The sequence below is a fragment of the Toxorhynchites rutilus genome, chromosome 2 (assembly GCF_029784135.1).
Source record: "Toxorhynchites rutilus septentrionalis strain SRP chromosome 2, ASM2978413v1, whole genome shotgun sequence".
Classification (NCBI taxonomy): Eukaryota; Metazoa; Arthropoda; class Insecta; order Diptera; family Culicidae; genus Toxorhynchites; species Toxorhynchites rutilus.
Window position 1 is genome coordinate 292,185,539 of NC_073745.1, and position 26,683 is coordinate 292,212,221.

Consider the following 26,683-nt stretch of genomic DNA (forward strand, 5'->3'; position numbering starts at 1 on the left):
AAATTCCCTTCGTGGCGAGCATAAAAGTTGTGACGTGAAACGAAAACAAAAAAACAACGATGAATGACAGTGACATAAGAAAATGCAGACTTCAGGGTGAACAATACGAATGGATTAAAAGTTCTCCTTGAATGGTTCTTTTTCAATTATGCCATTTTTGTTCTGGGAAATATCAACATCTGTTCTTCTTGTGGGAGTAATAGAACTTTTTTGAGCCTCCAGGTTAAGGATAATCGTCATTTATCTCACGGCATTTAGGTCGTTGGGAAAATGTACAACGATCAGACATTGCTTCAATATATGTTTTTTCCCAGCGAATGATGATGCATTGAATACTTTTATGGGCTCACCCGTTTGCATTAAATTTAGAATTTTTGAAAAAGTGGAAACAAGTCAGCCTTTGTTTTAAGCGATGAACTTATCTGGAAGGTAAAACGCTTATGTTCAAATTCCAAATTCCAAGCATCTTCTTCTTCTTCTTCAATGGCACTAACGTTCCTAGAGGAACTTCGCCGTCTCAACGTAGTATTACATTTTTATTAGTACTTAGTTGAGATTTCTATGCCAAATAACACGCCTTGAATGCATTTTGAGTGGCAAGCTCTAGAATACGCGTGATCACAGTGCAAGTCGGAGGAAATTTCTTTGACGAAAAATCCCCCCGACCAGAACGGGAATCGAACCCGAACACCCGGCATGTTAGTTATGACGCTAACCACTCGGCCAAGGGAGCACGAAATTCCAAGCATCATACATATTATTTAATCTGAAATCTCCTGAAATAATGTTATGCCATATCTTTGATATCCAGATATTATTACTCTTTAATTTTGAGAAATGATATTTGAAATCTATAGATACAGCAAAAGAAATATTTATTTTATTTCGATTTTCCTTTGTTAGGGCATCAAATAGAGGCGCCTCCATTGCACAATGGTCCAGGTGGTGCATTTAAGTGGAAATTAGCATTTAGAGCTCGCGGTTATTCTCTAGACAAAAACTGTCTTCGACAAAGTTGTTACATATGATAGAGCGCTCATTTTCATGTTATCAAATAAAATAAAAAATATAAGTTTCTTATCTTTATAGATAGAGGTAAACATAGTTCGACAATGTTGTAGTCCCAGTTATTTGAGATATCTTCGTTCAACAAAGTTTTTTCCTATCTCTTGAAATAACCGTTGCGTTAGGGTCACTATGAAAAAAACTGTTTTTTTTTGCTTTTACTGGGTCACGCAACCGATTTGCACAAAAAAAATCGTATAAAAAATGTCTCACGATGCAAAATCTTTATTCTCAAATAAAAAACGATACAAAGTCGATAACTGAAGCGATCGTTATTTTTTTTCCTTCAGAGAGCGTTGCGTAACTTATGCACCACTCTGTATAATTCTATTTCTACTTGTAAACTTTTAAAGATAACAAACATTTTTCGGGTCTGAATATATATTTTCAATATCTCAACTTCACTCAATATTTCATACCAAAAAATACGCTCTCTTCAAATGTTCGTCATTCTTTCTGGGGCAAACATAGAAGTTTAATAGCCGCATTCGAAAGAAAATATTTCACTCTACATGATTTATGATTTTCAAAACCATGTTATTTTTTTTGTATTTGAGTAAATTAAAATTGGAATCATGAGGTATTGGGTAAAAACCATCAATAACTTTCAGTAGGATTAAGATATTGATAATTTCTGCATCGCAAAATGTTGGTCTTGATAAGCTCTAAAAGTCGTACGAAGGCAGTTTTGATGTAGAATTTGAAATATAGATGTTAAAGAAGAGGTTTTGTAGATCCATATGAAATAAATCGGTCCAAGTACAAGAATTTTATGTCACGCTTTCAGCAGGGCTAATGCACTCATTTCTGATTTGGAAGAACGAACTAATTCTCAAACAAATAAAAAAAAAATTTAACAGAACACGTGTATACCTTGTTAGCGAATTCCTAAAAACAATGAGATTTCTATTCCGCAATGTATTGCAGATCACTCCCTTCTTCATAAAATGATATTTTCATGCATAATCTTTCGGAAAAACGCGGTATAACTTATTGTGTGTTCCCAGTATTTCAAAAACCAACATCAAGTTCAATTGTCCCATGCTGATAATCTAGGCATAACTGTTCCACCATGAATTTTTGAGCCTGTAACCAAGATTGATTGGCTCAAATGAGGGGATCTTTAAACATTTCATGAAACAATAGTTTTCTGCTTATAAAAAACAGTGTATTGCTAAACCGAAATGCTTGAAACTTCTGGTAGACAAAACTACTGGAAAACTTTGAATGCCTTTTTCTCAGTTGCTGATTTTGGAACATGTGACAACTATGCGTAGAACGGCAGATATGGTTTAGGGTGCCAATGAAAACGGTCATCTTGATTTTTCACACGGGACTTCCTACAAAATGTTGATTTGCACGATAAAATACCCTATTCGAAAAAAATTACCCAAGGAAAGAGTACATAAAATCGAGCCTTTCAAAAAAAAATCGATTTAAAATTTCTTAAAATTACATGAAACCTCGATATTTACTGTTATCTCGAAAAACAGAATTTTGTCAAAAATTCAATTATTTATGCGATGAATGTAATCAAAAACCACGATAACATGTTGGGAACTGTTTCGAAAGATGTCACACGATTAAGTATTATAAAATATATTTTTTATGTTAAAACATCATATTGAAACTCATTGTTCATTAAATACATATTTGAACTTTAGCACAAGAAATTGCATAAAACTTGTTCATTTTTCGTAATGTTACAAGTTATGTATAACTGCTCATTTGAGTGAAAATAATGAAGCGAATCGCTCCACTATGGTGTTTGAAAAAAGAGCTAACTTACTGTCAGTGTTACCAAATCACTCGGAACTTTTTTCTACCTAGTTTGTTTTTGATCGGTTTTATTTAGCTTGATATGTTTGTATGTATCCAAAATAGCGGACTACATAATTTATCAAACCCCCTCTGTTACGGCTAATTTCAGATTCATATTGAACAGCAGTATGCGTTACGATTGATTCTCTTCAATACACAAAGAGGAAATAAGGGAACTTAGCTTAGCCTATAAATACGGACGAAAGATAAGACTCATTCTCTCTTATCATCACCATCGGTCATCGGCAACACATCAGTGAAAATAAATTGTGTGAGAAAATATCACCTGTGTTTAAAAGGTTAAAACGCGTCTTTTTATTCGTTCGATTCACACGGGTCGCCGCGGGTTCTTGCACCCAGTTAACCTGTGAAAGCCCGGAACATTTTCTGGTCCTTCGAGCCGGATCGCTCAGATCCGTGGGACCGCGTTTTCGACGCGTTCGAATAGTGTGCGCGTTGCCTTCAGTTAAGTGAAAAAATCGTTGAATTCCACAAACGAGTGGAAAAATATCGAAAGTATTTCTCGATGTCGCGGCATTCCTAACTCATAATCGTTGCGCAGTGAATATAAGGCGCACTTCCGGTGTTCTTTGCGTCCACGAGAATATTTAACGCGCGTGTTGGGACACTGCTAGAACTGCAGATATCGGTGATTTCACCATAGTGGAGTGTTAATTGCTGATTTTGTCACGGGATCCACATCGAAGAGGATTGACCATCGACTGGAGCAACACGAAGGATGTCTATTACAAGAATTATACTCAGCTAAGTACAAAGAGCGTGTGTGTGCGTGTGTGAGATCGAGTGGTTGAGGTGGCTTAGCTTGCATGATACGCTAGCCACAAAGAGCGCAATTTCTATGATACTGATTATTTAACGAAACAATAGCTGGTTTAAGTGAAGCTGTGCTGGACGATTTTGAGTTTCTCCGGTTGAGTAACGCTATGTGCCGATAGCACAATTTGATGATTGCTAAAATTTGTCCTTTATCACGATCGTTTGCAATTTACTACAATTCGTTTGGAAGCTTGAGGTCTAGGGAGCAATCTATTATAAAATTTTGTTATAATTTGTGCTCTGTACTATTGCGCTGACACAATGCCGTCCACTGACTTGAGACAACTTGCGAAGCAAGAACGCCAGACAAGGGCATCTTTGGAGAATGTTGAAGAGTTCCTATCCAACTACCAGGAGGAACGAGATAGAGATTCGGTTGAATTCAGAATTAAAAGATTAGATGAAATCTTTGAGAAGTTTTGTGATGTGAGGTTACAAATTGAACTACTCACCGATGACCACGTTGCTGAAAAGGCAATGGATGATGATGAGCAGTCCAATGCGTTGTTAGATGAGACTCAATTGAAGAACGCTAGAATTTACAAGGAGTTTGAAAATCAATATTTTCATTTGAAGAAGGCGCTCAGTAAAAAATGTGAATCGCAAGGGGCGACAACTTCTGCTCAGCACACAGCAGCTGTTGAAGTTACACAGCAGTCTCGAACGAAATATCCGGAACTTAGACTCCCCACATTTTCTGGCAAACTTTCAGAGTGGATTAATTTTCGAGATAACTTTAAGTCACTCATTCACGATAACCATCAATTGAATGCGATGGATAAATTCAACTATCTGCGAGCATCGTTAAAGGATGAAGCATTATTTCAAATAAATCAAGTACAAGTTATAGCTGCAAATTATACTCTTGCCTGGAGCATTCTCGAAACGAAATACGAGAATCACAAATTGATTGCACAGGAACATTTGAGGGCACTATTTAATGTCTCTACAATGAGGTGTGAGAGTTTTCAGGGATTGAACACTCTAACGACTACATTTAAAATTCATCTCCAACAATTGGAAAAGTTGGGCGAAAGAACGGAGAATTGGAGCACGCTTTTAGCGTTCATGCTATCGCAAAAATTGGATGACGATACTCTCCGTCATTGGGAAACGCACTACAACTCGAAAAATATACCCAGCTACAATGCGATGATAGAATTTTTGGACAACCATTGTGCAATACTACAATCAACAACCACACGTAAGAGTATTGAAGCAAGAAAATATTGTAAGAGTTCAGCCATACATACTACTGTGACAACCAATAAAGGTTGTGTGATTTGCAATGTAGGATCACATATGGTGGAACAATGTCACCGGTTTAGCAAGATGAGAGTCATCGATAGGAAAATGCTAGTGAGGAAACATGGGCTGTGTTTAAATTGTTTAGTGGCTGGGCACTTCGCTACAGAGTGTTCGAAAGATATGTGTAAGAAGTGTGGACAACGTCATCATTATTTGCTTCATCTACCCACAAGTAACAGCGAAGACAAAGGCCAGATCACTAGTGATCATGCTCGTATCCAGTGGAGTCCTCGACGACCTCAAGCCGCGAATTCACCATTGCGCTCTCATCAATTAAATAGTCAGACACAATTCCGGATGAATAATACTCACCAGCATTCACAGCATACGCCAGTTTCACACAACACTCTACCACATGAGCGCTTGCCACCTCCCACTGCCACACCAACTACCATCCACCACACCGCTACATTGTACAACACTCAACGTAATCCAAACACTGCAATTTTGTCAACTGCATTGATCAAACTCAGTGATCGCAACGGAAACACAATTCTAATCCGTGCGTTATTAGACAACGGTTCTCAAATTTGTTTAATTTCCGAAAACATTTCCCAAAAGCTTGACTTCAAACGTTGTCGAGAAAATTTACCCGTTAAAGGAGTTGGAGATTCGCTAACAATAGCTAAACAAGCCGTGATAGCAAAGGTTCATTCACAAGTTTCATCATTCACTACTACGGAGATCAAGTTCTTCGTACTGCCACGCATCACTCTGAAATTACCACAACATAGTTTCCATATTACTTCGTGGAATCTGCCCGATGGAGTATGTCTTGCTGATCCTTATTTCAATCAATCTAATACCGTCGACGTTATATTAGGTGTATCAATTTTCTATGAATTGTTGTTGAACGATCAAATAAAGCTTGATCAACACGGTCCTATTTTGAGAAACACTCAATTAGGGTGGATCGTAGCAGGAGAATTACCTTCAGCGAATACCTTCAGTGCTATAGTCGCCACTGTTTCTACAGAGGAAATTTATGAACAACTAGCCAGATTTTGGGAGTTGGAATCCTGCCGTACGAAGAGTTGTTTTTCAATTGAAGAATCGACATGCGAGAGAATATTCGAGGAAACCACAACTCGAGATACAGATGGAAAATTTCGTGTAAGACTACCTAAAAAAGAATTTATGTTGGATCGATTAGGAGAATCGAGAACTATTGCAACCAGACGATTTCTCACATTGGAAAAACGGCTAAATGTAAACCTCGAAATGAAGGCTTTGTATACAGAGTTTATTCGCGAGTACTTATCAATGGGACATATGATAGCGGTAGATGAAAATGAAAATGAACCACCACATGTATATTATATGCCACATCATGCTGTAATGAAGCCTGATAGCACAACCACTAAGCTGAGAGTGGTGTTTGATGCTTCGTGTGATACTGATTCTGGAGTATCACTGAATGACATTTTGATGGTGGGACCAGTCGTCCAGGACGATATTTTGTCCATACTCATTCGTTTCCGATTGCACAAGTTCGCAATAGTCGGGGACGTTGAAAAGATGTACCGCATGGTCAACGTACATCAACTGGATCAACCTCTTCAAAGAATTTTGTGGAGGGACTCAATCGATGAACCGATACGTTCATATCAGTTAACGACGGTCACATATGGAACGTCTTCTGCGCCGTATTTAGCAACAAAATGTTTGAAAAGGTGTGCCGATGAAGGGAGTATAAGCCATCCGACAGCAGCAAATGTCATCAAGCACAATTTTTATGTTGATGACTTGCTTGCTGGGTCTGATACAATAAACGAAGGATTAAAATTGTGCAAGGATGTTCACACTCTCCTCAGATCTGCAGGTTTCAACTTGCGCAAATGGCATTCAAATAACCCAGATATCCTGAAAAAGATACCAGATAACTTGAGAGACAATAGAATGTTACTCGATTTCGATGCATCAAGCTCTACTATTAAAACTTTGGGTTTATTCTGGGAACCTGCAACAGACAGTTTTCGATTCAAGACGCCATGCTGGCTTCCACGTGCACAAGTTACACACCGTACGGTATTATCGGACGCTGCACGACTTTTTGATCCATTTGGCGTAGTGGGTCCTGTAATAATAATGGCAAAGCTATTTTTGCAAGTTCTTTGGAGGCAAAAATATTCATGGGATGAGCCACTTAACGATGAATTAACCACACAATGGCTTACCTTTAGAAGTAACCTGAATGATCTTGAAAAAATTTCCGTACCCCGATGGATTATGTACGATCAAACCGTAGTCGAATGTGAATTACACGGGTTCTGTGATGCCTCAGAAAAGGCATACGGCGCCGCAATGTATTTAAGATGCGTTACAAATGATGGCAAAGTGACTGTTCGATTAATAATGGCGAAATCGAAAGTCGCACCTTTAGACGACATTGGTAGAAGAAATAAGAAACAAACTATTCCACGATTAGAGTTATCTTCAGCGCTACTTCTTGCTCATCTTTATGAATCAATTACTGATAGTTTGAACATATCAGCAAAAGCGTTTTTTTGGACTGATTCCATGATAGTCAAATGTTGGCTATCATCACATCCATCGCGATGGAATATTTTTGTTGGGAATCGAGTGTCGGAGATCCAGCATCTCACCAGAGGAGGAGTATGGAACCATGTGGCTGGAGTAGAGAATCCAGCTGATGTTATATCGAGGGGTGTGACACCCAATCAGCTACTTGAATCCACAATATGGTGGAATGGGCCATGTTGGTTGCAAGAAAATTCGAGTTCATGGCCAATTAGTGAGTACGCGGAACAACAATTTGATTCCGCTATCTTGGAGGAAAAATCAACGGTGTCTGCTGCTATCCAAATTGCACCTCGAAGTGAAATTTTTGCGTTACGATCTTCCTTGTTAAATCTTGTGCGGTTAACAGCATTACTACGCCGGTTTGCACTAAATTGTAAAATGGGAATCCAAGGGCCAAGAAAAACAGGAATCCTTACGGCAAGCGACCACGAGAAAGCCTTAATAGCACTAGTAAAATTAGCCCAGTCGGAATGCTTTCCCTCAGAGATTTTAGACCTCTCTAAAGGACAACAAGTGCGACCCACGTCCAGGCTGCACTCGTTGAATCCTGTCTTATTAGAAGGATTATTATGCGTTGGCGGCCGGTTGCGGAACGCTCCGGTGTCGCATAGAAGACGGCACCCTATTATATTGTCTAATCACCACCCTCTCACCAAGATGATTTTGATCGATTACCACCATAGACTTCTACATGGCGGAGCACAATTAATTATCGCATGTGTACGAGAACGATTTTGGCCGATTAGCGTGAAAAATCTTGCTAGAAGAGTAGTGCAAGAGTGTGTCACATGTTTCAAAGTGAAACCACAAGTACATGGACAGCTCATGGGAGATTTACCGATGGAGAGGGTAACACCCGCACCCCCTTTCTTGAGAACTGGAATGGACTATTGTGGTCCATTCAATATTCAGTATTCCCAACGAAAGGGATCCGTTGTCAAATGCTACATTTGCATATTTGTTTGCTTAGTTGTTAAAGCTATTCATGTCGAGTTAGTAGCTGATTTGACTGCAGAAGCATTTCTAGCAGCCTTGAAAAGATTTGTAGCACGGCGTGGAAGACCTGAAATTGTGATGTGCGACAATGCTACAAATTTCGTAGGTGCCAGAAGGGAATTAAGTGAGTTGAATCGATTGTTCCGAGCAGAGCGATTTCGCGAAATAGTTGCAACTGAAGCAGCGAAAGATGCAATCAGTTTCAAATTTATTCCCGCAAAATCCCCAAACTTTGGAGGATTATGGGAAGCGGCGGTAAAATCCCTCAAAGGACACTTGAGAAGGATAATTGGAAACCGAACTCTTAGACACGATGAAATGCTGACTATTGTTACACAAATTGAGGCGTGCCTCAATTCGAGGCCGCTTACTCCAATCAGCAATGACCCACGAGACTTGGAAGCATTGACCCCAGGTCACTTTTTGATTCAGCGCCCACTCACAGCCATTCCAGAGCCGAGCCTCTGTGAAATCTCGGAGAATAGATTGAGCAGATGGCAGAGAGTTCAGAATTTTTGCCAGATTATCTGGAAACGTTGGTCATCTGACTACCTGTCAGATCTACACAATCGCAACAAGTGGACTAAACGAAGGGACAATGTCCACATTGGAACAATGGTTTTATTGAAGGAGGATAATGTGCCTCCTCTTAGATGGCATCTAGGACGCATCACAGAAATTTACCCAGGCACAGACGGGAACATTAGAGTCGTCTCAGTTCGTACCAAGGATGGAACATATCGGAGATCGATTTCAAAAATTTGTATCCTTCCTATACTGGATAATCAACCGGAATCAGCATCATCGCATTAAATTTCATATTTCTAGTTATTATTTAAATCAAGTAATTTAGCCCCCATTGGGGCATTTTTGGCAACATACGGTACTTCCTGCCGTAGAGGCCAGGGGGCCAACATTAAAGTTACGTTCAACCCTATCAGTTTGTTCCCGGAGCCTACTGCTTTCTTTTCTCCGACAGATTCATGAATTTCAATCATCTGTCTTGGATGTATGCCTCATCACCACGATACATTGACGTCAAACGGAATGCAAAGTTCGCTATTTGGACGACCGTTTTCTACAACACGTATAGATAAGTATAGCCCCCATGTGGGGCACTATTGGCCATTAACGGTGGTAGCAACGCCGTGAATGCCAGGGGGCGAAATTAAAGTTATGTTGCCCCAATTCAACATGAGTTCAGAACCCAATCGCCTTTTTTTGTTCACAGTAGGATCGTAACCATCATTCCCCCTGGATCTACATTTCATCTCCTACAGCGGATATTCATCATCAACATGAGATGGCCCCGGTGGGGCATTTTGGCAGATAGCGGCATTTCCGGCCGTGTATGTCAGGGGCCGAAGCATAAGTTACGTAATTTATTTGAGAGAAAAAAAATGGAGCTCAATCGTTTCCTTCTCGACAGAGCAACCGTACCAATCATCTGTCAACGTCGAAGAAAACACCAAAGAACGTGGTCATGGAGCATCAGCATAACCAGGTGGACCGGAATCTCGACTTTCGGAGCGATGTTTGCCACATCTCTGACCAAGAAGGTTACAAAAAATGGACGAGCGATCAAGTGTGAAATAAGTCGTCGTCGACGCAGTATGGGACAAAGTTGTGAACAAAAAAAAAAACAAACAAACAAACAAACAATTGTAATCATTGTGAAAAAATAGCTTCAGGATTCTCAGAATGTTAGAATTTACACATTATGATAATCATTCTTTAGTTTATGTTGAGTGAACTCAAGGCGGCCGGTATGTTACGGCTAATTTCAGATTCATATTGAACAGCAGTATGCGTTACGATTGATTCTCTTCAATACACAAAGAGGAAATAAGGGAACTTAGCTTAGCCTATAAATACGGACGAAAGATAAGACTCATTCTCTCTTATCATCACCATCGGTCATCGGCAACACATCAGTGAAAATAAATTGTGTGAGAAAATATCACCTGTGTTTAAAAGGTTAAAACGCGTCTTTTTATTCGTTCGATTCACACGGGTCGCCGCGGGTTCTTGCACCCAGTTAACCTGTGAAAGCCCGGAACACCCTCCATTATGGGTATCAAATGAAATGGCTAGTAAAACACAGTAGATCATGAAAAATCCAAATCAAAATGGCCAGTTACTTTTTTTCATGCAAATCCCGCATATACACATCGTCAAAGTCAATAGAGTTCGCACTTGAGTGGTTTCGTTTAGAAATATGCCAACGATACAGATAATCTATTAAAAACTGGAAAATAAAATAAGTCAAAACAAATTTAAGCTAAACGAATTTATTGTGGACGAATTTTATGCCAACTCGACTGACCGTTGGCAGCACCATCTCAGATAGCAGTGAAACGTTGTAGGTAATCACATGGGTCTTTTATGCAACTTTGCATACTTGAAATTTTTGAAAAAATTAGACTTCTTTTATGAAAGAGTCAAAAAAAATTTTACTACATTTCATTCTTTGATCAGAATTTCGTGAGTCAAATTTTCATAAAAAAATATCAAACTTATAAAAAAAAATTCGTTTAAAACAAATTATTAAAAAAAACTAAATTCATTTTTCTCAAAAACATATTAATTTAAAATTTTAAAAAATAATATATATCAATACCCCTTACAAGACTCCAGGAGCCTCCTAAAAAAATATGTTCTAGATAATTTTACAGTTTTGTGTGTAATTCTCGCGTTTGACATGTTCTTGATATGTTTCTAAATAACATATCATATAATAAAAACAAGAATTTTTTTTCTTTTAAAAGTGTCCATCTTCCGATGTATGGGTAACTTATTGGATATTGTCAAAATTAAAAAAAACTTTTATTTTTCAATTTTTTTTCAATGGATTTCTGTTCAAAAAATTATTTGATATTTTTCAATGAAAACATAAATAATTTCCTACATTTCGTTTTCTGACTTAAATTTTGTAGGTCTGATAGATTATGTGTGAGAAAATTTCTGAAATTTTGAGTTTTTTCTTTTTTTTTCTAATAATCTCAATTTTAAAGCTATAAGATATACAAAATGTTGGTTAAGGAATGAAATGTAGGGAATTATTTAAGTTTTCATTGAAAACTATCAAACAAATTTTTGCAAAAAAAAATAGATGGAAAAAAAAATTGAAAATTGAAATTCATTTTTCTCGGAAGTTTTTTTTTCAAATTCTGAAAAAATAGATATAAATAGCCCTTACAATTTCCAACAAGCCACCCATACGTTGATGAGCGCTTTTACAGGAAAAAAGTTATTCGACAACTTTTTTCGTGTTTTTTATACTATTAATGCTTAATTCGTAACTGCCATACAAATTAAACACAAATTTTTACATTACTCGGGAATTAATCAAGCAAATGAAACCAAATGAGGCACATTGAGGTTTTAGGGTGCAATAAATGTTTCTATGGTGGTTAGACTCTCCACCCCCCTCTCTAAAGGTGGGCTGCCATACGAATGGAACACAAATTTCTGCATTACTCGAGAATTAATTAAGCAAATTAATCCAAATTAGGCATATTGAGGGTTTAGGGTACAATAAATGTTTCTATGGTAGTTAGACTCTCCACCCCCCTCTCTAAGGGGGGGCTGCCATACGAATGGAACACAAATTTCTGAATTACTAGAGAATTAATCAAGCAAACGAAACCAAATTTGGCATGTGGAGGTTTTAGGATGCAATAGTTATTTCTATGGTGCCATGATAAACGCTAGGGAACCACGCTATCGAAGCGACTCATCTGGCCTTCATACTAACATTCTTTCCCTTCCCATGGTGACTGTGAGGACATGGCCGGCGTCGTTATTGACCATTGAAAGCTCGAATCACCGAAAATTGCACAACGAGAATGATTTGCTAGTCCCAAGCGTCATTCTGTGTGTTCTTTGTGCAATTTGGTTGGTTCAGGTCAATACGGAGAGCAACTACGAATTGTACAGTCTACCCAAGCTCAAGCTCAAGCTCAAGCAATAAATATTTCTATGGTGATTAGACACGCCTCCCGCTCTCTGACACAAATTTCTGCATAACTCGAAAGCTAATCAAGCACAATTTGGGATGTGATGATTTTTGGGTATGAGAAATGTTTCTATAATTGTATGACACCCCTCCCTTCTATGGAATGGAGAGGGAGTCCCATTAAAATATTACACATATTTAAACCAAAAATATTCCAGCCAAACATGACAATTGAAAATTTTCAGAAAACTCTAAAGGAAAAAGAGAAAATTCGGAAAATTAAATTCCCAAATGTTCTACAATTACATAGTGACAAGTGCTGTTAGTCTATTAGATGTTTGCTAGCGAAATTGATCTTTGTTTGAAACTGGAAATGGGTTTTAATGTGATGAAACGCACTCCTATATCTTCTTCTATCTATACAAAAAAAAGGATCGCCAGATGTGTTGATATGAGCAGAACTCAAGGAAGGAATTGTTCGATTTATGGCTGTCTTTATTCTATCATATTTTCTGTATAAAATATTTATTCCATGTAACGGAGCTGTTATTTACAAGCGGTTGAAAAATCTTGAACGAGAATTGTGCCTGAAAATAATCTGATATTATAACGATGAATTTTGTCAGAAATACTAGGAATTTTATAGTAAAAAGTAAATTCAAAGGAGAAGAATAGAAGATCAATCAATGAACAGTTCTGCGATTGGATCCATGAACTTGCTCATAGTAAGAAAACGTCAGTGTTTGAAGGTATTGATAACAAAAAACAAATTTTTGGCGGGACGAAATTTGCCGGGTCAGCAAGTATTAAAAATAAAATAAAATAAAATATGCCCCAAAAAATTTTGAAGATCGAAAGTTGACGTCTTTGACGAAGGTTCATATTTTAATAAGATCTAAAACTTTGTCGAATACACTATATCGCTATCTTGACTTTAAACAAAATTATGATTAGTTGTAATTTTTCCAAAGAAAACTTGAAATAGTTATATCTTAAGACGAATTCTTCTTAGATTTTAATGAAGTCTTTTGAATGGTCTTTTCGGCTTGATTGTTCCTTTCAGCAGCAAGAAAACCTTTTCTAATGCACTGAGTCTGATCATAATGTTATCCAGAGATGATCCTTTGATTTGCAAATAGTTTTGCGCAAAATATATATCACGTAGAGGATCTCGCCAGCAGGGTTTGAATAAATATAAATTTCACCTTAACGTTGAAATATTACGTTTTTCTTGAAATAAGTAATTATTGAAATATAAAAAAAAATTCCAACTGTACATAATCGAGTCCAATATTGTATATAATCGAATCATACATAATTGAGTCCAACCTGTATTCTAGTATAAAAAAATCCTGCATAATTCTGAAGTTTAACCCATTTTGCGCCAACCGTTCGAAAAATCGAACAGCAACTTTGATGATTTTTCATGTCTTTGGACAGTAACCAAATGACGATGTTTTGACATCAAACGATAGATTAGTTTATTGGCTACCACTTACCATCAATTTCATTCATTTTTGTATAACTTTATTAAGCAATAAATTCGATTAAAAGCAAGTATGTCTGGAAGGTGTTTTCAATTTCTTTAAAATAAAACCAATAAAATACAAAAATATGTGAACTTTTCTACAGTATTACTTTGACAAATGAACACCTATTTTTTTTTATCTGTATTATAGTGACTTTCAACTCATTTGGCTGGTTCGTCACTTTTACTTCCATTTTTGGAAGAATGTCGGGAGTGAGAATTGAACTCGTGACCTTTAGCGTGAGAGGCATGGATGTTACCACTACGCCGGATCGCCTCCACAATGAACACCTATTGTGATGTAGGGCGAAAACCATTCGATTGAGCCTCCTGCAGAAAATTAACAGTCGGGAAAATTGAGTGTTCGAAAAATCGAACGTGTGCCATAACGAACATTTTTTTTTCTGCTGAATCAATACCAACACATCCAACCTCTACAGCGCATTCTGGTTTGTTTACTATGGAAGGTGAAAGGTTTTCTCTTTTTTTTTACATTTTCAATTGTGAATGTTTGCAACTATCAAATAAATAAACAAATATTGTCGAAAAGTTACATTTTTGTCCGTAATAACCTCAGGTGATACAATTTCGTTTATGGAGGAACAGGAGGAAATCATTAGTACGTGAAACGATAATTCTAATGAGATTGCTGTTAGTAATATTCTTCCGCCGGATCCGGTGCACGATGTCAACGAACAAAAACACGGGGTGGTCCTATACGGCCATCTTTCTGTAGCCAGCATAGTAAATCATGAGCATAGAAATCATAATCTGAAATTAAAAATGAAGTGCTCCGCGCGATTCTGCAGCAATAATTTTAATTTCAAATAGCCAAGAAAGCTTCCGGATGGGTATCCAAATATCGCTTGCCAAAGGAAACTTTCCAACGTGATCAAATATTAACATACATGACTTCAAACAATACGTGAGCCCCCAGAACGCGAGTCCTGCTTTATGCTGCCTACGCTTAATTTGCATTGGTCGGGATAGGGTTTTCAGAGCCCAGCAAAAAAGCTAAATGATGATTATATTCATCCGAATAATAACCTCCCTATCTTCAATGTCATTGTTTTTTTTCCAGCGTATTTGTACTTTGCAGGTTCTGGAAATTGCTCGATTTTTTGAGAAATGGATAATCGGAAAGAAAAAAATTGTAAGCACTGACATTTTTCCATGCCAATAATAAAAATAACAGCAATAGCTTTCGTTTGAATGAAAAAGCTTACCGATAATAAGTTAAAACTACATGGAATAAGAATGATCACATCTCACCATAGGTGGATTAATTCAGGTTTATACACAGAGACTTTCATTCTCTTGTGCATGTTCGTCACATAATATGAAAGAAATGCATTTTTTAACGCCGTATATATGCTAATTGATGTGGCTTTTAGTTCACAGTGTATTTGTACTTGCAAAATAAATGTACGGGTTTCGCCCAATGTTCGATTTTTCGAACAGACATTTCCCGGAAAATGGAAGATGTGAAAAAAATAATCCTTGAACATTGGGGTTTCTTTAGCGTCAATAATCAAAATTATTATTACCAACATTTTCGATGGAATAAAAAATCTAACTTTCTTATTTCTATAGATAGAAAATGTTGTAGTTCCAGTTATTTAAAACATCTTTGTACAGTGGTAGACATTAGTTTGGCCGCACCCTATTTTTCCTCAGTATTTTTAAAAATAAATCAATTCTTTGTACAGTTTGCTCATAAAAGACGATTATTGTTTATTTTCATCGAATTCATTCTAAAAAAAGTATAAATTAATTTTTTGTTTTCTAAGTAATTCAAATATGTGGAATCAGGGTAGACATTCGTTTAGTCGCATCCTAAAATTTCAATAAAAGAAAATTTGTGCGGCAAATTTCGAGACCAATCGGTAGCTAATATTTAGTATGTCCACCTCCATTTCGGATCACTTTGAAAACTCGAATTGGCATCGAGTCAGACAGTGTTGCCATATTGATTATAGCCCAACATTCCTGAATTACTGCCTTGAGACTGGAAATGTTGTCAAATTGTCTTCCGTTTGCATAGACCATCTCGGCCAAGGTTCTCCATATGTTCTCTATGGGATTGCAATCGACTGCCAGCAGGTCATTCAAGAAGCGGAATGTCCTTCCCGGCAAACCATGCCTTCGATTGCTTGGAAACGTGGATCTATGCACAATCCTGCTGAAAAAGACGACATCCTCGGTAGCGTTATTCTCAATATGGCCAATCATAATGGTCAATCCATAATGGTCAATTCTTCAGTAATTGAATATACTTTTCGGAGTTCATTCGGGTGAAAATGATACAAATGAGATGCTTGTTGTGATAGGAAACGGCTCCCCACACTTCCGCCCCCAAAGTTTCGCTTCGATCTAACGACATGCCGTTGACTTAAATTGTACCAATAGCAACTGTAACAGTCCGGACCATCCAAATCGAACTTTTGTCGCCGGAAAATACAACATTTCTCCATTATAGTTTCCTTTCCATGTATTGCCGGGCGAAAATGAGATGGTTCTGCTTATGGGTGGCGGTCAGTTTCGGCTTCCCTTGAGGTTTCTTCCACATGATGTTTGGTGACTCACTCAAGATGCGCGCAATATGCCTCTTCGTTACTGGAACAACCGATTCTGCCTTAATGTATGAGCAGGACATCGTTTCCTGGTTGCTTCGTGTCTTATTCGACCTTTAAGACGCAAAGTAACTTTGGTGTTCCCATTTGTTGGTCGTTATATCCTATATTTCTGGCACTATTTAAAGAAATTCCGTACCACTTACTCAGACAGACCAATTTTTGTTACGATCGAGTGATTAGAAAACTTTTGTTCACTGAATATCTTTATCATTTTCCGTCTCTCTTCCGTCAATAGAATACCTTTCGCCATTCCTTTAAATTCTATGTAAATCACTAATCTGACCAACTTCTTACGTTGCACATCTAATATTTATCTTGTAAATTGAACATTCCCAAGTATTTTTTTCAAAAAACACAGATAAAGGCTTGGTGATTATGCGAAAACTCGATTTTTATGCCCTGCGGCTAAACGCATATCTCGGACAAAAACGACGTTTGAATGTTTATATCCACCGATGCCGCCTTGTGTGTGTCATTGTGACGCACGTCCTTTCAATAAAATTGACTTAAATATACTACCACTACAACAAATAAGTATCGCGATAAAAAGAACATTCCTGATTGTTTTGTAAGTGTTTCAAGTTTTATTCCAAGTGCGGCTAAACGAATGTCTATCACTGTAAAACAAAGTTTCTTCCTCTCTCTTGAAATAACCGATATAGCGCCTTATTCCCTAATTTATGTTGGGGTCACCATTAAAAAAAACTGTTTTGTACTCTAACATTTATATTTCAAATTCTACATATAAACAGTCTTCGAAAGACTTTTAGAATATACTTATACAAACATTTTGCAGAACTTGTCAATATCTCAACTTCACTCAATGTTATTGAAATTTCTTCCCAAAAAATACGCTCTCTTTAATTGCTTGCCATTCATTCTGGGGCAAACATGAAAAATGAATGTTGACGGAATTTGAAAGAACTTCACTCTATATAATACAATGAATTTTCATTTGTTCATATAATTAGTTACAATCATCTGTTTTAAGTCAAATATGCGCCGTTTTGTTCGATGACTTGTTCCCAACGAGATGCCAACTTCATAATACCCCTGTTATAGAAGCTCGCTTCCTTATTGGCAAAAAACTCGGATAGCCAATTTTCACATGCCTTTTTTGTGGCTAACTTCATACTACCTAGCTCGTTCGCCATGGACAAAAACAGGTGGTAGTCACTTGGTGCAAGGTCCGGACTATACGGCGGATGCAAAAGAACCTCCCATCCGAGCTCCCGGAGCTTCTGGCGCGTCACCAAAGAAGTGTGTGGCCTGGCGTTGTCCTGATGGAAGACAATGCGGCCTCTGTTTATCAAAGATGGCCTCTTCTTCATGAGTGCTACCTTCAAGCGGTCCAGTTGTTGGCAGTACAGGTCCGAATTGAGCGTTTGGCCATAGGGAAGCAGCTCATAATAGATTATTCCTTGACAATCCCACCAAACACACAGCAGAACCTTCCTGGCCGTTAATGAGGGCTTGGCCACCGTCTGAGCCGCTTCAGTGGGCTTCGACAACGACCGTTTGCGCTTCACGTTGTCGTAGGTGACCCACTTTTCATCGCCAGTCACCATCCGCTTCAGAAACGGGTCGGTTTTTGTTGCGATTCAGCAGCGATTCACATGCGTCGATACGGTCAATGATGTTTTTTTTGCGTCAACGTGTGTGGCACCCATACATCGAGCTTCTTTGTGAATCCAAGCTTCTTCAAATGGTTAATAACGGTTTGATGACTTATCCCCAGCTCTTGGCCGATGCTACGGCTGTTACTATGCCGGTCTTTCTCGGCTAATTCAGCAATTTTCGACGACAGGCCTTCCGGAGCGTGGCGCATCTTCGACGACCTCTACACCAGAACAAAAACGTTGAAACCATCGTTGTGCGGTGGAAATGGAAACTGTATCGGGTCCATAAACTGCACAAATTTTATTGGCAGCTTGAGATGCATTTTTGCCTTTGTCATAGTAGTACTGTAAAATATGTCGGTTTTTCTCTTTATTTTGCTCCATATTTGCGACACTATAACTCACGAACGACTTAACCAAACAAAACACTGTCAAGGACTATATTATATGTTGGAAAATACCTTTCCAACAAGCTATAGTATGACTCGATACAATGAATACAACTAGAACTACGCGCTTACAACGACATCTCGCGGAAATACCGCAGGACTTTTTTGACAGCCTAACATGTGATTTTCAAATATATGTTATTTTTTGTATTTGAGTAAATTAAAATTGATATTATGAGTTTTTGGGTGAAAAGCTATCATTAACTTTGAGCAGGATTAAGATATTGACAAATTCTGCATCGCAAAATGTTGGTATTGATAAGCTGTAAAAGTCGTACGAAGACAATTTTGATGTAGAATTTTGAATATAATGGTTTTTTCATGGTTACCCTAATGCAACTTAGTTAAAAACAATTTTGTGGGAGATATTTATTCTTTAGACATAAACTGTCTTCAACAAAGTTGTTACATATGATAGAGAGCTCATTTTTATGTTATCAAAAATAGGGTGACCAAAATTGTCGATGGAATAAAAAATCTCACTTTCTTATCTTTATAGATAGAGATAAACATATTTCGACAATATTGTAGCCCCAATTATTTTAATTAACTTTGTAGAATAAAGCTTTTTTCTATCTTAAAATAAAAAATAATAGCGTTTTTTTCCTTAGGGTGACCAAATTCTACATCAAAGCTGTAGCTCCAGAAGGCACACTTTTTGAAAGGCAAATTGCCTATAATGAATTTTTTCACATTCCTCGTAAGTTGGCAGCGCATGTGGAGTGGAGATGAGTTCGGTCGTTGGTTACACACGATTATCCCTAAGGTCTCGACGAGTGCATGGTTCAAGGGATTGAATGTAGGTCGTGATTTCATTCGCGTGATATCTCGGCTTATGTCCAATCACTACAACCTAAACGCGCATCTCTATCGCATTGGGCTCGCAGCAAACAATCTTTGTGATTGTGGCGATGGCTACCACGACATCGAGCATGTTGTCTGGTCGTGTATCCGGTTCCATACTGCTCGCTCTCAGCTCTCTAGAGCACTGAGAGCACAAGGCAGACAATCGGAGATCCCCGTCCGGGATATCTTAGGTAGCCGTGATCCTGATCTTCTGCTTCATCTATACCTGTTCCTCAGAAACGCCGATGTCAACGTTTAATGATGTTTCCTTCGTTGTGTCCCCGTTTCATATCCCTCCTATCCGATCGATAAACTTTTACTTAGTCGCGGCAATACATACACACACTCTTTACAGATACACGGACCAAAGATTGTGCAGTCCACTGATCATTCAACAAGAGCCAAAGGTTGTACCGCTCATGACAACTCTACATGAACTGATGATTGCGCCGGTTAGTGACCATTCTATCCTGGATTCCTCGAGTCGAGAAAGACGCACCACGCTAGATATGGGGTACATACTAGGGGGGCGTTGCTGATTAAGGGTCAGCTGCGTCCCAATAGGAAGTATCCCGTGTCGGGCACACGTACAGAACATTGGAGACAGCAACATCCGAATTACGAAAACACTTGTAATACTAACCTCGAGCCAACCGCGAGTAATCGGTTACATATTACTAACATAGATAATAAGAAAAATTGTCAAATTATTGAACTCCCGGCCCCGTGAGGCTAACGCCATATGACCCTTGATAAAAATATATATTTTGGAAAAAAAACGTATTTTTAGGATGAAATATCAATAACTTTGAGTGAAGTTGAGATATTGACAAGTTCTTCATCCCAAAATGTTTGTATCAGTATGTTTCAAAAGTCTTTCGAAGACAGTCAGGACAGGACCCCAACGCAAATTAGGAAAAACGCGTTATATCTGTTATTTCAGGCGATAGAAAAAAAACGTTGTTCTACAAAGATGTTTTAAATAACTGGAACTACAACACTGTCGAACTATGTTTACCTCTATCTGTAGAGATCAGAAAGATAAATTTTTTATTTCATCGAAAATGTTGGTCACCCTATTTTTGGCAACATGAAAATAAGCGCTCTGTCATATGTAACAACTTTGTCTGAGACAGTTTTTGTCTAGAGAACAACTGTCGAGCTCTAAATGCTAATTTTCATTTAAATGCATCCCCTGGACCATTGTGCAATGGTTTGAAATAATGGGGTACAATTTGTATCGAGAGTTCTCCACGGATAATGAAAATTTCAGACAACGCAATAAAACGCTATAGATACGATGCAAGCACGACAATCCCTATAAAATTATGATGGAATTTGTATTCGCGTATAATCATTGCTCCCCTGGGCAACTATGAGAAGGAAGTTAAAGGAGAAATGTGAGGTCACCAATATCATAACAAAAATGAAAATTTGGTAGAATAAAATTATAAAAACAATGAGCGAAACAAGTGTGCCGTCTAATATGTATTGTAAGTAAAGTTACTTTGGTTAATTATAATTATAATATTAATTATAATTATAATCGACTGTGGGGCCACTTTTTACACAGTTAAGCAGTGTTTGGATTTCGATCAAAATCGAATGATACACAATGTGTCATGCAAGTAAACTCTCACGAACATATAACCAAATATGAGAGGATCATTCAGATACTTGTATGAATGTCAGTAATCACTTGTGTAATATTTAGTGATTAAACTGAGAGAGGAACGAAGACTGTTGATTGCATATCCGATCTGTATCAAACATCGCATACCATTTTCGAAACCTGCATACAAGTTTGAACCGCATATATCGTCCCGCTCTACTATTGCGAAACCCACTGCACAGGCAAGTGCAAAGCAATAAATGATACAAGAAAAATTACGTCATCATTCGGTCACCATTTGCGGAGAGCAACAAATGGGGAAAGAGAGCGGTGTTGCTAGTAAAACTATGCGGTCTATATGAATATACACATTTCAAGGGATACAGGCGTTAAAAATGGCAAATATAATCTGACTACCCTTCCCTTAGCCTCTATCGAGCTAAATAATCATATAGTTTGCACTCTCTGAGACTTAAAAATCAGGATCTGCTACATAAGCTGAATATGAATCTTTCGCTTTGCGTTGTCCGTACGATCCTGCTGTTTCATGATGCATGGAGAGGTCGGTATGCATATGTTAGAGGCAAAGAAGAAAATAAGCTTTCTGCCCCGAAAGCGTATATGATGGTTTTGCTTGCGTGTCGGTGTATCATGAAGTGCGAACCGATGCAGAGTTGTCTCGTTCTCTTTTATGTCGTGATTTGCAGCACATAACAACAATAGAATACCGCTGGGGGAAATGTTTCCTGAAAGATCATATTTGAACGAACGAAAGCGATTTTTTCAATGAGTTTAAATCATCAATCTGTTGATTTTCAGAATTTTCAGTAGCTATTGTTAACAAACAGTTTCTAAAGTTGATGCTATCCCAGTTTTTTTTAATTAATCACATATATTCAATTACACGAAAACTTTAAATTCTTTTCAGCAGATTAACCCTTTGCAGTCGTTTGTCTGCTCTCAGCTACCACAGCAAGGGATCATACTAAATACTTTATTCAACGATGTAATCGTTTACATTTTTTCATAAACGAATTTTCATGTATAGTGAACTTTTTCACGGGTGTATAAGGAGTTTCTATGAATAATAGATAACAGTACTCGATATAAACAAAATATTATTAGCGTGGAATGATAAGAGAATCTCTTTCAAGGGAAATTATTTCCGACCGCAAAGAGTTAAACATCAATAATATGAGTTCAAATCGAGTTAACAAAAATATTGAAATTAGATAAACCGTGTTTATTTCCGGATGAATCCGCAAAAAAAGACGAAGCTGAAAAATAATACAGTATGTAACTGATAATATTATACGAAAAACGGGTTTCTATATGTATTGGCTGACCTATACGAAGGTTAATGGCACTGAACTCATAAGAGTCAATAATCAATTGAATGCATTCTATCAGAGCCTACTATTTATACATAATTGGATCGATTTCTTTCACCGAAACCAACGGTCCGAAATCCATTTTCCAGCCTCCGGGCCAGACCTTCGATGTAGTTCAAGTTTGCGCATTCGCAAACAAATAAAAAGCCTATAGATCATCTAATACCAGTGTCGATGGGTTTGTCTATTTTGGTGATCGTCGAGTATGGTTTCAGATATCAACGCAGTGCCCCAAGGTTAGCACAGTTACATGTGGCACTCCATAAACCATCGACCATACGCACTAATAAATATTTGACAACGGCGATGACCCACAGTCGGACAGATTAGCAGAACCGGTTCCGTCGCATCGCAAAACCGCCTACTGATGCGACGAATATTTATCACTTCGTCTATATCTGAGAATAATGAGCGGATGGTGAATGCATGCCAAGCCGGTATACTCAATGAGCTTTAAACTGGCCAACCCAAAGCTAACCCTGAAGACGTTGACATGGTTAGTGACGCATTCCCCCTTCCAAAGAGAGCTTAAGGCCGATGGCCAAAGCGGGGTTGATGCGCTCACTGTTGGTCTAGCAAACAAACAAATGTTTGTTACAATTATCATCGTTATGTTTTGAGGGATTTTTGGGGCAGGACATCCTGACATCTACTCAACAATTTAACAATGTTTCAAAAAACCGCCCAAAAACTGATTCGCTTTTGTTCGATCTCGTTTGCCGATTTGGGGGAAGTAAATCATAGCACGGTCTGGGAGATGGTATTTTGTGGAGCTGTGGTGGTATGACGAAATGTTGTTTCACCGTAAATATGGAAAATAGTTGAAGCTTAGGCTTCAAGGCGCCATCTCTCCGAAGGATACGTTACGACAAGAGAGAATAGATATATAAATACCATCCGGCTAACTGTGAGTGATATCAGTGTTTAGAGGACCATTTATAAGAGAAGACATAGCGAAACTAGCTCACGAATAAAAAAATAAAACATGAAGCTCATCGTGGTGTTTGCTGCTGTTCTGGCCGTTGCCCTTGCTGCCCCCGTTGACGAGAAAGACGCTCACGTTGTGCAGTACGAGAACGATCACCAGGGAATTGGCGGTTACAATCTTAAGTGAGTGTGGACAGAGCACATTCGCAAAAAATGCAATATTAATCGGTGGTACTTATCAACGTTTCAGATATGAAACCAGCAACGGCATCCAGCAGGTAGAACAGGCTCAGCTCAAGAAATTCGATGATGAGGTCAGTGCCCTTGTTGTTCGCGGCTCGTACTCCTATGTCGGCGACGATGGACAGACCTACACTGTGAACTACATTGCGGATGAGAACGGATTCCAGCCGGAGGCGGCCCATATTCCTCGTGCTTAAATGTTTGGTGACTGGTGCGCCGTTTTTTTGTTATATTTAGGATCTAGTGACGAAATAAATCGATGCTGTGAGTCTTTTTTAAAACGGTTTATAAAATTTACCAACGTTGGAAAGCAGTAAAAGAAATCCTGAAACTATCGCGTAATCATGCAAGATTGTAGAATAATTATCCTTAATTTCTATTCTCTAAGAGAGATTGGATCTTAGCAGTTTTCCAATCAATAATTGAATTATTTCAAACATTTCAAGATTATTCAAAGCTTAAAGTCTGATGCATATAGTATTTGGTTGCATGGAATTTCTAATTTCTCCACGAGGAAATAACGTTAAAAATTCTTAAAAATATATTGCTGTAGGTTTGTATTGAGCTTTAAGGAAAAAATACAAAAAAAAATCTACTTTTCTGATGAACTTCCACATTTTTCGCTGAATACCTCCCATTCCGCTCCGTTCTTTGTTTTAAAAAGGCTATAAACTTTGCAGTTCATTCGCCTCTATACCTGCCTTCATTTTCTGCATAGTAATATTGTGATATCAATGTCAAACCGGTATAGTAGTTCTAAGATTTTCATGAAAAGTGGTAGTTTTGTTTCTTATCGCAAAATTATACACTCGATTTTTTCTATTTTTTTTACTAGGGTTTCCATTCCCATTTCGAAAAAAAATTATTTCTTTTCACCTTTTTCAAAATGACTTCTTTCAAAAATTCATAACTTTTGAACCACTAAGCTAATGACCCATTCCATGAGGTTATGCGCCAATGAACCAAATTTCTAATTTAGTTTTAGGAAAAAATGGAAAACGTAATTTGAATAAGCACTAGTTATATCATAAATTCCTTAAAACTAATTTGATTTTTATGCGCCAACCTTTGAGAGAGGCGAGAGATATCTATGCACTTGCTTAACCAAAATTCGATGTCTATATATAATATCACGGAATGGATAATTAAATACTTGTTTGAAAAGCCGTGGGTAGATCTAGGTTTCATTTTGTAATTTATGAGAAACAAGCATTTGAAAAACAGGTATTTTGAAGCGTTTTCACGTCACAAAAATAGAGCATTTTTTAAATTTATCAGCTGAACCCAAGTTCCATCCTCTTTATACTTGGGTTTCTCTGAGCTAACAATGAGAGACAACAACCCAGAAAATTTGGTTAAGATCGGTCCACAAATAGAGGAGTATCAACTGTCTCAAGAAGTCGTTGTCACGTCACGGTAACTTTTCAACGCGTGTATCAATCCTGATGAAACTTTTACCACAAAGTAAACAATCCTTCCAGATCAAAACGTAGTCATTAGTTTCATGGCATGACAGGTAGAGGCGCCGCAATAGAAAGAAGCGGCTTGGTACTGTACAACAGTTTGGCTAAGATGCCCAGCAAACATTAAATCGTATAACTTTTGCACATGCTAGGTTACATTTAAACTCGCATTGAATCCCAATCGCACAAAATATTAATTAAGGTATGCATCGTGTGTATTTGAAGTCGCATAAAATGCAAAACCACGATTTTCCATATCATTGATGGATTGGGTCGTATATAGGTATAACGAGCATATCGTCGTATGCCGTACGATTCATTCATTCCATACGTATACATACGTATATAATAATTGCTGACACGGAAAACTTCGTTTCGTCCAAAATTAATTTTTTTATCAATACCTTCAAGCATTCACGTTTTATTACCAAGCGCACGTTCATGAGTCTAATCGCAGAACTGTTCATTGATTGATCTTCTAATCGACCCTTTAAAATTAGCTTTTACTATAAAATTCCTAGTACTTCTACCAAAACTCTTCATTATAATATCGGATTATTTTCAGACACAATTCTCGAAGATTTTTCAACTACTTGCAAATAACATGTTTCTCCGTTACATGGAATAAATGTTTGACAGTCCTAAAACGGACAATTCCTTTCTCGAGTCTTGCTATTATCAACCCATTCGGCGATCCATTTTTATTTATATAGATAAGAGAAGATATAGGAGTTTGTCCCGTGGCCGAGTGGTTAGCGTCAAACCTAACATGCCGGGGGTTCGGGTTCGATTCCTGTTCTGGTCGGGGAAATTTTTCTTCAAAGAAATTTCCTCTGACTTGCACTGTGGTCACGCGTATTCTAGAGCTTGCCACTCAGAATGCATTCAAGGCGTGTTATTTGGCATAGGAATCTCAACTAAGTACTAATGAAAATGACGCAAGTTATACTACGTTGAGACGGCGGAGTTCCTCTAGGAACGTTAGTGCCATATAAGAAGAAGAAGAAGAAGATATAGGAGTGCGTTTTATCGCATTGAAATCCATTTCCACTTTCGAACAAAGATTAATTTCGTTAGCGCAAACATCAAATGGACTAACAACGCTTGTCACTATGTAATTTCAGAACATATGAAAATTGAATTGTTCTTATTTTCCCATTTCTATTCAGTGTTTTCCGAAAATTTTCAATTGTCATGGTTGGTTGGAATATGTTTGATTGAAATATGTGTTAAAAGAAAATTTCTGTCGGTAAACGTATTATAATTATGATACGCACTTATTTTTTAAACGGTTTTATCTAGGTTGATCAATTTGTATGTTTGTGACTTTGTAACTTTGTATGAAGCGCTGTACCACATGATTAGAAATTTAACCTCCTTCATGTTGATCGATTGATCTGAAATTTGGAACACATCTTTATCTCTGGTGTTATTATAAAA

At 37.7% G+C, this 26,683-nt stretch overlaps 1 protein-coding gene across 1 annotated transcript; it reads left to right on the forward strand.

Moving 5' to 3' along the window:
- Positions 1 to 23,544: 23,544 nt before the first annotated feature.
- LOC129770179 (endocuticle structural glycoprotein ABD-5-like) lies at positions 23,545 to 24,058 on the forward strand. The gene is made up of 2 exons (XM_055772845.1): positions 23,545 to 23,720; positions 23,788 to 24,058. The coding sequence occupies exons 1-2, from the start codon at positions 23,596 to 23,598 to the stop codon at positions 23,975 to 23,977; spliced, it is 315 nt and encodes a 104-aa protein (XP_055628820.1). The 5' UTR covers positions 23,545 to 23,595; the 3' UTR covers positions 23,978 to 24,058.
- Positions 24,059 to 26,683: the final 2,625 nt, after the last annotated feature.

Bases quoted from the DNA above. Each gene is read 5' to 3' on its own strand.
- LOC129770179 (XM_055772845.1), top strand. From the start codon at position 23,596: ATGAAGCTCATCGTGGTGTTTGCTGCTGTTCTGGCCGTTGCCCTTGCT. The intron at 23,721-23,787 runs GTGAGTGTGGAC...TCAACGTTTCAG, and splicing joins ATTGGCGGTTACAATCTTAA to ATATGAAACCAGCAACGGCA.